We start from the raw sequence: 14,134 nt of genomic DNA on the forward strand, positions 1-14,134 counted from the left end.
GTCCACACCCCTGTCCACAACACTGTCCACACCACTCTCCCCACCACTGTCCACAACACTGTCCACACCACTCTCCCCACCACTGTCCACACCACTGTCCACACCACTGTCCACAACACTGTCCACACCACTGTCCCCACCACTGTCCACAACACTGTCCACACCACTGTCCACACCACTGTCCACACCACTGTCCACATCACTGTCCCCACCACTGTCCACACCTCTGTCCACACCACTGTCCACACCACTGTCCCCACCACTGTCCGCACCACTGTCCACACCACTGTCCACAACACTGTCCACACCACTGTCCACACCACTGTCCCCACCACTGTCCACAACACTGTCCACACTACTGTCCACAACACTGTCCACACCACTGTCCACAACACTGTCCACACCACTGTCCACACCACTGTCCACACCACTGTCCCCACCACTGTCCATACCACTGTCCCCACCACTGTCCCCACCACTGTCCACACCACTGTCCCCACCACTGTCCCCACCACTGTCCACACCACTGTCCACACCACTGTCCCCACCACTGTCCACATCACTGTCCACACCACTGTCCACACCACTGTCCACATCACTGTCCCCACCACTGTCCACACCACTGTCCACACCACTGTCCACACCACTGTCCACACCACTGTCTACACCACTCTCCACACCACTGTCCACACCACTGTCTACACCACTCTCCACACCACTGTCCGCACCACTGTCCACACCACTGTCCGCACCACTGTCCACACCACTGTCTACACCACTGTCCCCACCACTGTCCACACCACTGTCCACACCACTGTCCACATCACTGTCCACACCACTGTCCACAACACTGTCCACACCACTCTCCCCACCACTGTCCACACCACTGTCCACACCCCTGTCCACAACACTGTCCACACCACTCTCCCCACCACTGTCCACAACACTGTCCACACCACTCTCCCCACCACTGTCCACACCACTGTCCACACCACTGTCCACAACACTGTCCACACCACTGTCCCCACCACTGTCCACAACACTGTCCACACCACTGTCCACACCACTGTCCACACCACTGTCCACATCACTGTCCCCACCACTGTCCACACCTCTGTCCACACCACTGTCCACACCACTGTCCCCACCACTGTCCGCACCACTGTCCACACCACTGTCCACAACACTGTCCACACCACTGTCCACACCACTGTCCCCACCACTGTCCACAACACTGTCCACACTACTGTCCACAACACTGTCCACACCACTGTCCACAACACTGTCCACACCACTGTCCACACCACTGTCCACACCACTGTCCCCACCACTGTCCATACCACTGTCCCCACCACTGTCCCCACCACTGTCCACACCACTGTCCCCACCACTGTCCCCACCACTGTCCACACCACTGTCCACACCACTGTCCCCACCACTGTCCACATCACTGTCCACACCACTGTCCACACCACTGTCCACATCACTGTCCCCACCACTGTCCACACCACTGTCCACACCACTGTCCACACCACTGTCCACACCACTGTCTACACCACTCTCCACACCACTGTCCACACCACTGTCTACACCACTCTCCACACCACTGTCCGCACCACTGTCCACACCACTGTCCGCACCACTGTCCACACCACTGTCTACACCACTGTCCCCACCACTGTCCACACCACTGTCCACCCCACTGTCCACACCACTGTCCACACCACTGTCCACACCACTGTCCACACCACTGTCCCCACCACTGTCCACACCACTGTCCACACCACTGTCCACACCACTGTCCCCACCACTGTCCACACCACTGTCCACACCACTGTCCACACCACTGCTTGTGTGGCACTGACATTACCACCTTGTCACCTTTTCTCATTGTTATTGTGCCCTTTTTTATTACAGTAAATCCTGGATGCCATAAATGTATTTTTTTTGTTTGTTTCCCGCATGAGCTCACATTTTTATTTAGACCAGGGGTGCCCATTATGTCCATGGTGGAGGGTGTGTCAGTCCATGGTGGAGGGTGTGTCAGTCCAAGGTGGAGGGTGTGTCAGTCCATGGTGGAGGGTGTGTGTGTCCATGGTGGAGGGTGTGTCAGTCCATGGTGGAGGGTGTGTCAGTCCATGGTGGAGGGTGTGTCAGTCCATGGCGGAGGGTGTGTGTGTCCATGGTGGAGGGTGTGTCAGTCCATGGTGGAGGGTGTGTCAGTCCATGGTGGAGGGTGTGTCTGTCCATGGTGGAGGGTGTGTCATTCCATGGTGGAGGGTGTGTGTGTCCATGGTGGAGGGTGTGTCAGTCCATGGTGGAGGGTGTGTCAGTCCATGGTGGAGGGTGTGTCAGTCCATGGTGGAGGGTGTGTGTGTCCATGGTGGAGGGTGTGTCAGTCCATGGTGGAGGGTGTGTCAGTCCATGGTGGAGGGTGTGTCAGTCCATGGTGGAGGGTGTGTCGGTCCATGGTGGAGGGTGTGTCATTCCCTGGTGGAGGGTGTGTCTGTCCATGGTGGAGGGTGTGTCAGTCCATGGTGGAGGGTGTGTGTGTCCATGGTGGAGGGTGTGTCAGTCCATGGTGGAGGGTGTGTGTGTCCATGGTGGAGGGTGTGTCAGTCCATGGTGGAGGGTGTGTGTGTCCATGGTGGAGGGTGTGTCAGTCCATGGTGGAGGGTGTGTCTGTCCATGGTGGAGGGTGTGTCAGTCCATGATGGAGGGTGTGTCGGTCCATGGTGGAGGGTGTGTCATTCCCTGGTGGAGGGTGTGTCTGTCCATGGTGGAGGGTGTGTCAGTCCATGGTGGAGGGTGTGTGTGTCCATGGTGGAGGGTGTGTCAGTCCATGGTGGAGGGTGTGTGTGTCCATGGTGGAGGGTGTGTCAGTCCATGGTGGAGGGTGTGTCAGTCCATGGTGGAGGGTGTGTCTGTCCATGGTGGAGGGTGTGTCAGTCCATGATGGAGGGTGTGTCGGTCCATGGTGGAGGGTGTGTCATTCCCTGGTGGAGGGTGTGTCTGTCCATGGTGGAGGGTGTGTCAGTCCATGGTGGAGGGTGTGTCAGTCAATGGTAAGGGTGTTTCAGTCCAGTCCATGGCGGAGGGTGTGTCAGTCCATGGTGGAGGGTGTGTCAGTCCATGGTCCATGGTGGAGGGTGTGTCAACCCATGATGGAGGGTGTGTCAGTCCATGATGGAGGGTGTGTCAGTCCATGGTGGAGGGTGTGTCATTCCCTGGTGGAGGGTGTGTCAGTCCATGGTGGAGGGTGTGTCAGTCCATGGTGGAGGGTGTGTCAGTCCATGGTGGAGGGTGTGTCAGTCCATGGTGGAGGGTGTGTCAGTCCATGGTGGAGGGTGTAAGATGATAGTGGAAGGTGTGTCAGTACCTCGCCAGCCAGGCATTAAAAAAATAGAACTAAAAATTTGCGATCGTCAATCTTCACCAAGACATGACTTTGGTCACTTGATTGACATTCACGGCAGCCGAGGGTCTTGTGTGATGTCGCTGGCTGCTGTCAGATCATTATTAAGAATAAATGACCAACAGGAAGGCGAGAAGCACTTATTTCAATCGTACCTGCAGTCAAAACTCTAAAGACCGACCGCACAGTTCCTGTCTTCACAATAAAAGCTCTGCTCTATCCTGCCTGCCCTAACAAAATAAGAGTCTCAGAAAGCTAGCAAGCTACGGAGATTGCCGCCGATGTATTTCTTGTAAAGTGTATAAAAAGGAGTATGGAAGCAAGCACTTTCATGTGGTATTGAACATGTGGAGGTTATCATCACTACTCAATCAATCAATGTTTATTTATATAGCCCCAAATCACAAATGTCTCAAAGGACTGCACAAATCATTACGACTACAACATCCTCGGAAGAACCCACAAAAGGGCAAGGAAAACTCACACCCAGTGGGCAGGGAGAATTCACATCCAGTGGGACGCCAGTGACAATGCTGACTATGAGAAACCTTGGAGAGGACCTCAGATGTGGGCAACCCCCCCCCCTCTAGGGGACCGAAAGCAATGGATGTCGAGCGGGTCTAACATGATACTGCGAAAGTTCAATCCATAGTGGCTCCAACACAGCAGTGAGAGTCCCGTCCACAGGAAACCATCTCAAGCGGATCAGCAGCGTAGAGATGTCCCCAACCGATACAGGCGAGCGGTCCATCCTGGGTCTCGACGAGCGGTCCATCCTGGGTCTCGACTCTGGACAGCCAGTACTTCACCCATGGTCATCGGACCGGACCCCCTCCACAAGGGAGGGGGGGACATAGGAGAAAGAAAAGAAGCGGCAGATCAACTGGTCTAAAAAGGAGGTCTATTTAAAGGCTAGAGTATACAGATGAGTTTTAAGATGAGACTTACTGTCTGATTCCAATCAATGCAAGTCATCACAATCACACCAACTTATATTCTTGTCTCCAGGAAAGAAAGGTGTGTTAACTTGCCGACCTCCCTTTCATAAACACATCAACACAAATGATATATTTGCACGATCCTCTCCACTTTGGTCCATCGAAAAGTCGCTGGCCTGCAGAAAAAAGTGGGGACACCCCCGGTCGGGATGAAGGGGAGCAGTCAATAACCGTCGACCTTCCAGTGGCGGAGCTGGAGACAGACGAGGAGCGTGTCCATAAATATGTGCCGAGCCCGGTCGTGTTCGATACTCCATGCTAATGGACTATTAATGCGGCTCAATGTCATGCGTAACAGGACTGAAAACAAGCAGATCTAATAGGAGCACGGTATGGTTTTTAACCGTACGAGTTAGCATAGTGGAGTCCTTCTGTCAACTCTCTGTAGTGGACTTGGCTTCTTGTTTTAGGGCTTTTTGGTTGTTTCCTGTGAAATAACCGCGTGTTATGTAATCATTTAGGACTTGTGTTTTGAGTCCCTCTGCTCGCCTTATCCGACCCACCCTCCACTCACGGTGAATCTGCAGCTCCCAGGCGTCAAGAGACTGAATAAATGACCAGGATCACTTACGTCTGTCAGGTCTGTTGATCATGTTTTTGTTTGGCCATGTGCTGTTCCGGTTTTTTGTCACTCCCTTGTTTTGTTGGCATGGTTGCAAATTGTGTCCACCTGTCTCTGATTAGTGCTCGCCCGCTCACCTGCTTCCCGAGCACTAATCAGAGGCAGTGGGGGTCGCATCTTTATGCAGGATTGTTCTCCCGGAATGCAGAACGGACGGCTCCGGACCAAGACGTGTGGTAGGAAATGATTTATTTACATCCATCCATCCATCCATCATCTTCCGCTTATCCGAGGTCGGGTTGCGGGGGCAACAGCCTAAGCAGGGAAACCCAGACTTCCCTCTCCCCAGCCACCTCGTCTAGCTCTTCCCGGGGGATCCCGAGGCGTTCCCAGGCCAGCCGGGAGACATAGTCTTCCCAACGTGTCCTGGGTCGTCCCCGTGGCCTCCTACCGGTTGGACGTGCCCTAAACACCTCCCTAGGGAGGCGTTCGGGTGGCATCCTGACCAGATGCCCGAACCACCTCATCTGGCTCCTCTCCATGTGGAGCAGCAGCGGCTTTACTTTGAGTTCCTCCCGGATGGCAGAGCTTCTCACCCTATCTCTAAGGGAGAGCCCCGCCACCCGGCGGAGGAAACTCATTTCGGCCGCTTGTACCCGTGATCTTATCCTTTCGGTCATGACCCAAAGCTCATGACCATAGATGAGGATGGGAACGTAGATCGACCGGTAAATTGAGAGCTTTGCCTTCCGGCTCAGCTCCTTCTTCACCACAACGGATCGGTACAACGTCCGCATTACTGAAGACGCCGCACCGATCCGCCTGTCGATCTCACGATCCACTCTTCCCTCACTCGTGAACAAGACTCCTAGGTACTTGATTTATTTACAGTCACTCATAAAACTCATACGACAAAAAAAAAGCGTATGCGTGCCGGTCGCACGTAGAAGCTAAGGCTAAACACTTAGCACAGAAAACTAACAAAACACCGGCAAAAACTCGAGACTAGGCAGAAAACTGGTTGCATGCAGCGAACACAATGAAGGCAGAACGAGTGAGAACAAAGGTAGGCTTAAATAGTCTCTGATGAGTAACAGGTGTGCGTGCACGGCAGGTGAAAATCAAGTAACCATGGTGACGAAACTAACTCACAAGGCGCACAAACAACAAAGGGAGTCCAAACAAACAGAAATACCACAAAAAACATGATCATGACAGGCAGTATTTAAGCTCGTCTTTGCCAGTCAGTCGCTTTTGCCACGCCTATGGTTCATGTTTTGTTTTTTGTCATGCTATGTTTAGTTTTTTGGACATTTAGTTCTGTTTTGCATTTCCTTGTTTGTCTTACCATGCCAACTGATTTAGTTTTCTGTCATGTCTGATCATGAGTTTTGTACGGTCACATTACCCTGAGCATCCCCCGATCTTATCTGTTCTCAAAACTAAGCAGTGTCAGGCCTGGTTAGTACTTGGATGGGAGACTGCCTAGGAATACCAGGTGATTTTGACCCTTTGGAATCTAAGTTCCTTATTTTTTTTTCACTCCCTGTTTTGTTACCATGACAACCAATCAGTTCACCTGTCTTGTCTCACACCTGTTTTCACTTATCATGTTCATTATTTAAGCCACAGTTACCAGTTTGTCAGTCTGGCAACATCACTTCCTTCACGCCCTCGATTATCTGCTTCATGCCTTGCAATGCTGTCCATTTTGTCCACGTAAGTTTTTGGGGCTTCACGGTGGCAGAGGGGTTAGTGCGTCTGCCTCACAATACGAAGTTCCTACAGTCCTGGGTTCAAATCCAGGCTCGGGATCTTTCTGTGTGGAGTTTGCATGTTCTCCCCGTGAATGCGTGGGTTCCCTCCGGGTACTCCGGCTTCCTCCCACTTCCAAAGACATGCACCTGGGGATAGGCTCCTCCCACTTCCAAAGACATGCACCTGGGGATAGGTTGATTGGCAACACTAAATTGGCCCTAGTGTGTGAATGTTGTCTGTCTATCTGTGTTGGCCCTGCGATGAGGTGGCGACTTGTCCAGGGTGTACCCCGCCTTCCGCCCGATTGTAGCTGAGATAGGCGCCAGCGCCCCCCGCGACCCCAAAAGGGAATAAGCGGTAGGAAATGGATGGATGAAGTTTTTGTTATTCATGCCACTGTGCAAGTGTTTTTGTTTCATGTTTATAGTTTATAGCCTTTGTGCTAGTCTTTTGTTTCATAGCCCAAGTTTTGTACCTCCATTGTGAGCGCTTTTTGTTGGTTCCTGTTTTTAGTTTATTAGTGTTAAAATTACCTTCACGCCGTTTCCACTCCATTCGCTTTGCACCTCGGGAAAACAAACCGAGACCAAGCTTATTTCATATAATGTCAAGTAAGTTATTTTGTTATTCAAACCACAGTTTATTGCGTTGTTTAGTTCATGCTTCATGTCCCAAGTTGTTTTTGCCTCCGCCTTGTGCGCACCTTTTGTTTGTACCTTTTTTTTAGTCAAGATTAAATCATGTTTTTTTCTAGACGCTATGTCCCAAGTAGTCCTGTGACAGAATGACACCCGGGGCGACTGACTGGCAAAGACGAGCTTAAATACTGCCTCTGATTAGTGCTGTGGAAGCAGGTGAGCGGGCGAGCATTAATCAGAGACAGGAAACAAAACAAGGGAGTGAAAAAAAACAGGAACTTAAAGAGTCCAAAGTGAAGTGAATTATTATATTTATATAGCGCTTTTCTCTAGTGACTCAAAGCGCTTTACATAGTGACACCCAATATCTAAGTTCCATTTAAAGCAGTGTGGGTGGCACTGGGAGCAGGTGGGTAAAGTGTCTTGCCCAAGGACACAACGGCAGTAACTAGGATGGCACAAGCGGGAATCGAACCTGCAACCCTCAAGTTGCTGACACGGCCACTCTACCAACCGAGCTATGCCGCACAAAGGTCAAACAGCACATGGCCAAACAAAAACACTATCAACAGACATGACAAGTTGTCTAAGGGCGTATTTGGGTGACGGTGTGGTACAGTTGGTTCGATCCCCACCTTCTACCAACCTCGTTATGTCCGTTGTGTCCGCGAGCAAGACACTTCACCCTTGCTCCTGATGGGTGGTGGTTAGGGCCTCGCATGGCAGCTCCCTCCATCAGTGTGTGAACGTGTGTGTGAATGGGTGAATGTGGAAATACTGTTGTTTCTTGAAGTATCTTGAAGGTAGAAAAGCGCTATACAAGTATAACCAATTTATCATTTATTTTCACACCAAAGAATCGATTCCCCAAGTGGAGGAGTTCAAGTACCTAGGAGTCTTGTTCACAAGTGGATGGTGAGATCGACAGGCGGATCGGTGCGGCGTCTTCAGTAATGCGGACGTTGTACCGATCCGTTGTGGTGAAGAAGGAGCTGAGCCGGAAGGCAAAGCTCTCAATTTACCGGTCGATCTACGTTCCCATCCTCACCTATGGTCATGAGCTTTGGGTCATGACCGAAAGGATAAGATCACGGGTACAAGCGGCCCAAATGATTCTGGGTCTCTCCCTTAGAGATAGGGTGAGAAGCTCTGTCATCCGGGAGGAACTCAAAGTAAAGCCGCTGCTCCTCCACATCGAGAGGAGCCAGATGAGGTGGTTCGGGCATCTGGTCAGGATGCCACCCGAACGCCTCCCTAGGGAGGTGTTTAGGGCACGTCCAACCGGTAGGAGGCCACGGGGAAGACCCAGGACACGTTGGGAAGACTATGTCTCCCGGCTGGCCTGGGAACGCCTCGGGATCCCCCGGGAAGAGCTAGACGAAGTGGCTGGGGATAGGGAAGTCTGGGCTTCCCTGCTTAGGCTGCTGCCCCCGCGACCCGACCTCGGATAAGCGGAAGATGATGGATGGATGGATGGAGAATCGATTCCCATTCATCCATCTTCTTCCGCTTATCTGAGGTCGGGTAGCGGGGGCAGCAGCCTAAGCATGGAAGCCCAGACTTCCCTTTCGTCCAGCTCCTCCCAGGGGATTGTATTGTTTTACTCATCCTCCCCCAGCATTAACCTTGACCCCATCTTTTACGGGGCGCCTTGTGGCGACCCATCAGTGTTCCTGTTCTGTACTCCTCTACACTGTTTGTTTGTCTAACCATGAACAGGTTTGTGCTGAAAACAAAGTTTCGTTGTACTTGTGCAGTGAGAATAAAGACCTAACTACTATATTGTACAATCCTAATGGAGACAAGTCAAACACTAGGGCCAGGCGGGAAAATGGACACCGATTGGCTTTCTGGGGCTGCCTTCTTGCCAAAGTAACAATGATTGACAACATGCAGAAACCGACCAATCGGCGGTCAGATGCAAGAAAAGAGCAAGGCAGGCTTCACACACCAAGATGAATCACAAACAAGTAAGACAAAGAAAGAATCCGAACAGGAGGACTCTCGAGCTACCGTCAAAGGTTGCAAAAATTGGGTTAAAGGAATGAGAACCCAAGCTTGGTCAGTCAATCTGATTTCTGCTTTGAACAGTCGGACATGTTTCCATTTCCAGTCAGAATACAAAAAGGTAAACATTCAACTCAATCATCTTGAAAATACAAAGAAAAGTTCTTAATGTCATTGTGGTCATTTTGTACAAAAAAGTAAACCATCCGACTCTGCATCTGGTCCCTTCAAACCACGCCGCCCTGCAAGTCACAGTCCTTGGGTCTCTCCCACTTCTGGAATTCAAATTGTTGTCCTTCCCTGCTCCCTTCCACTAAATCCATTTGACTAATCGTTGTCCCGGATGAGTGCGTGACTTGTAATTATTTGCCGAAATGCTCGGGGTGGAGTCACCTCAGGGAGCAGCCACAGGTCTCGTTGACCTCCTTTCGTCGTGCGCGAACAACGGCAATTAAAGAGAGACATGGAGTGTTATTGCAGCTGGAACTAATGTGCGTGTCACTCTTATTGCACATGTTGATACGAAATCTGTTATGGCGCACGCGCAGTCTGCTTCTCCCTCCTCTGCGGGAGAACCCAGAGGCTCTGCTGACAGCGCGCTCGGACACGCCCCTGCTCGCGCTGAGAGCAGCACGCCCACGCAGCGACAAGCCTGCAGACAATCTGCAATCTACACACCTGGTACTGATGAAGGTGAACTGCTTAAAGGACCAGTGGACCCAGGGATGCTTGCGGGAAATTTGCTTCTCTATGGTGAACCGTAAGCGACAAGCTTTATGCTCTCTCCTTGTTTCCTCTCCGTGGCTTGACATATCCCCCGTCTTCTCCCGTGTGCCCGCAGTGTTTTCCTTCCGTTGCCTTGGTTTCAAGATGTGCGTCTCGCTCCCCTCTGGATCTCGACTGCCTTCCCGGATCTCGACCCCCTCGCATTGACTCGGACTCTGACGCTTCTCTCCCGCCTGGATCACCTGCCTTTCCCATGGACTTCCATGTTCCTTCGCTCTCATCCACACTTGGTAACACACTTCAGCTATCTACACACATAGTCTTACACCACACACTCTTGTATTTTGGTCACACACTCCATTTTATAGTTTAGTTGTATTGTTTGTTATTATATATATGTATTGACTATATATATAATAAATTATTGAACATTACTGTCCTCTGGTGTCTGTTGTTGTCATCTCCCCTCAGTGAACATAAAAAATCAGAGGTGGGCTGTATGCCCCTCTAAATAAGTGCAATACAAACAGGAAACATTATTATTCATAATGTAAGTCACCTTGCTTATGAATGCTGTGTATGTACTCCACCTCAATAGCACTCCATGTATAAGTATTTAAAGCTTATGTGTGAAATACTACGTATAAGTATTTAAAGTTGGTGTGCGAACTACTTACCCACTCCCTTGAGTGAAGAATACTTGTTAAAACCGATGCCGAGGTTGTTGTGAGGGTGAGACAAGGCCATGGCAGGTCCCAGGGGAGACAAGGCTGCATTATTCAAATGGTTGTGATCTAAAATAACAAAAGGGAGAAACACAAATAATTAAAATATTACACACGTGAACAAATAATCACAAGAAGTTAGTACACAAATGCCTTTTAAGTCTGAAATATTCCCTCCTATGACCCTGGTCATTGTAGTCACCGATTGACTCGAAGTAATGATGTTCAGTGGCTGAAGAATACATTCATACAGAGTTTAGAAGTACCAAGGACGTCATACACTTACACTCCAAGATACACTATATTGCCAAAAGTATTTGGCCACCCATCCAAATGATGAGAACCAGGTGTCCAAATCACCTGGTGTATCAAATCAAGCACTTAGGCAAACATTTGTGAAAAAATGGTCCGCTTTCAGTGATTTCCAGCGTGGAACTGTCATGGGATGCCACCTGTGCAACAAATCCAGTCGTGAAATATCCTCACTACTAAATATTCCAAAGTCAACTGTCGGCTTTATTATAAGAAAATGGAAGAGTTTGGGGAACAACAGCAACTCAGCCACCAAGTGGTAGGCCACGTAAACTGACAGAGAGTTGGTCTGCGGATGCTGAAGCGCATAGTGCAAAGACTTTCTGCACAGTCAGTGTGGAAATTGATATTCTGTGTACCCCCCCAACCCCCCCCCCCCCCCCCCCCACACACACACGTACACACACACACACACACACACACACACACACACACACACACACACACACACACACAAACAGCCAGCAGGCCGAGACAGGAGGAGGACAGAGTGTAGGTACACAGAACATCAGAGGGTCAAATGTGCGAGAAAATGAGAGCAGACAGTGTTGACAAACAATGTTGGAACCTTGTGTGGGAACTGCAGATGCAATAACACAAAAGAAGAATCTCTGTGGGATGAAGAAACTGGCAGAAAAATGTATTGATGTTTACAGATGTTCATTGGGATAAGGTAAACATCTGTTCAGTATTTGAACATACCCTATTTCCTTGAATTGCCGCCGGGTATATAGTATGCGCCTGCCTAGAATTATTGCCGGGTCAAACTCGTTTCGAAAAATACCATTTTTATTAGCGCATGTCTAGAATTTCCACCGGGTCAAACTCGTCACGTCACGAGTGACACTTCACCTGTCATCATTTTCAAAATGGAGGAGGCTGATTTCAATCATTTGAAATCGCATAAAGGGAAGAAGATTAAGAGCTATTCAGTAGGATTTAAGTCCCAAGCTATTGAATATCAATCAATCAATCAATGTTTATTTATATAGCCCCAAATCACAAATGTCTCAAAGGACTGCACAAATCATTACGACTACAACATCCTCGGAAGAACCCACGAATATGCTAAAAAGCACAGTAAGCAGCTATGTTTTATTAATATACCGTAGCTGCGTGTGTCAAATATGAGTCATTAAATGACTCCCGCCTCCTGGTGGTAGAGGGCGCTAGAGATCCTTCTTGCGACTACTCGGCTGCAGAAGAAGTGACAACAAGCAGCAAGAGTTTATTTTTTCCTCTCGCTTGCACTTTTAACATGGAGGATTACATATCTAAACTAAGACCGTTTTCTAAACTGGACTTTCAATCGAAGCAGGAGGTGATAAAGGAAGATCTCCATCGAGACAGAGATACTTTTAAAACTGAAGAAAGATAAGGAAGACTTCTATAAACAAGTTATCGATCCTTTTGATCAGAAGGAGCTGCGCACGGACTTCATTTATAAGTAAAGGTAAGACCATAATAACGTTTTTTTTTAATTAAATGTGCTTTTCAGGATGGTATCCTTACATCACACTCAAATGTATAAGCGCAGGCCTAAATTTACCGCATGCCTTTGGTATGAGAAGAGGTTTAAAATTGATTAGCGCCCCGGCGGCAATTCAAGGAAATACGAGCAAACAAAGATTTGACGTGATCTCAATGTTATCATTCCGTTTTCAACTCACACAACCGAGACCTTTCTTTGAGTCGAAACAAGAAACAACGAAAAGTCCGAACAACGTGGACTCATTTTTATCCCTTTTTTGACCTTTTCAACTTTGCCGCTAATCTTCACTCAGGATGTCTTTCACAGCCTCCGCAGGCAGCTGCTGTACGCCAAGAAGGCTCCCATAAAGCTGCTGTACGCCAAGAAGGCTCCCATAAAGCTGCTGTACGCCAAGAAGGCTCCCATAAAGCTGCTGTACGCCAAGAAGGCTCCCATAAAGCTGCTGTACGCCAAGAAGGCTCCCATAAAGCTGCTGTACGCCAAGAAGGCTCCCATAAAGCCCGGCATGCTACCTGCACACGGGGGGACTATTTGGTGACAATTATGGAGCATATGGCGGGAGACTAAAAGTGCTTGTTTTTAAGCAAGGTCTGCTGAATATTTGTATGTCATGTTTGTACGACAACACAATTATACTGTAGACACACACTCTCACTTCATTGGAAATACAACCAAGCTGTTCGAATAAAAAACAATCCCACTTTATTCCATTCAGGCCTGGAAGTCCTCACATTGGACATACACTATACTGCCAAAAGTGTTTGGACACCCATCCAAATGATGAGAATCACTTGTATCAAATCAAGCACTTGGGCATGGAGACTGTTTCTACAAACATTTGTGAAAAAATGGGCCGCTTTCAGTGATTTCCAGCGTGGAATTGTCATAGGAATTCACCTGCGCAAGAAATCCAGTTGTGAAATATCCATCCATCCTTCCATCCATTTTCTACCGCCCACTCCCCTCTGGGGTTGCGGGGGGCGCCGGCGCCCATCCCAGCTACAATCGGGCGGAAGGCGGGGTACAAACAAAAACAACTTGGGACATGAAACATGAACTAAACAACGCAATAAACTGTGGTTTGAATAACAAAAGAACTTACTTGACATTGAATAAAACAAGCAAGACTTACTGTGGCAAGAACGGAGCATGAAACGAACACAATGACACCAAAGCTGTCAGGCTTGGACTTGGTCTCGGTTTGTTTTCCCGAGGTGCAAAGCGAATGGAGTGGAAACGCTGTGAAGGTAATTTTAACACTAATAAACTAAAAACAGGAACCAACAAAAAGCGCTCACAATGGAGGTACAAAACTTGGGCTATGAAACAAAAGACTAGCACAAAGGCTATAAACTATAAACATGAAACAAAAACACTTGCACAGTGGCATGAATAACAAAAACTTCATCCATCCATTTTCTACCGCTTATTCCCTTCTGGGGTCGCGGGGGGCGCTGGCGCCTATCTCAGCTACAATCGGGCGGAAGGCGGGGTACACCCT

The 14,134-nt window shown here is 49.3% G+C and overlaps 1 protein-coding gene across 1 annotated transcript in view; it reads right to left on the reverse strand.

Moving 5' to 3' along the window:
• The window catches only part of LOC133555812 (protein shisa-8-like), a 188,336-nt gene that overhangs the window by 12,954 nt on the left and 161,248 nt on the right, over positions 1-14,134 (reverse strand). Inside the window, exon 4 of the mRNA XM_061905208.1 lies at positions 10,782-10,898. Within this exon, the coding sequence (XP_061761192.1) occupies positions 10,782-10,898 (117 nt within the window). The remainder of the gene's footprint in view (positions 1-10,781; positions 10,899-14,134) is intronic.

Source organism: Nerophis ophidion, linkage group LG07, assembly GCF_033978795.1.
Source record: "Nerophis ophidion isolate RoL-2023_Sa linkage group LG07, RoL_Noph_v1.0, whole genome shotgun sequence".
Lineage (NCBI taxonomy): Eukaryota > Metazoa > Chordata > Actinopteri > Syngnathiformes > Syngnathidae > Nerophis > Nerophis ophidion.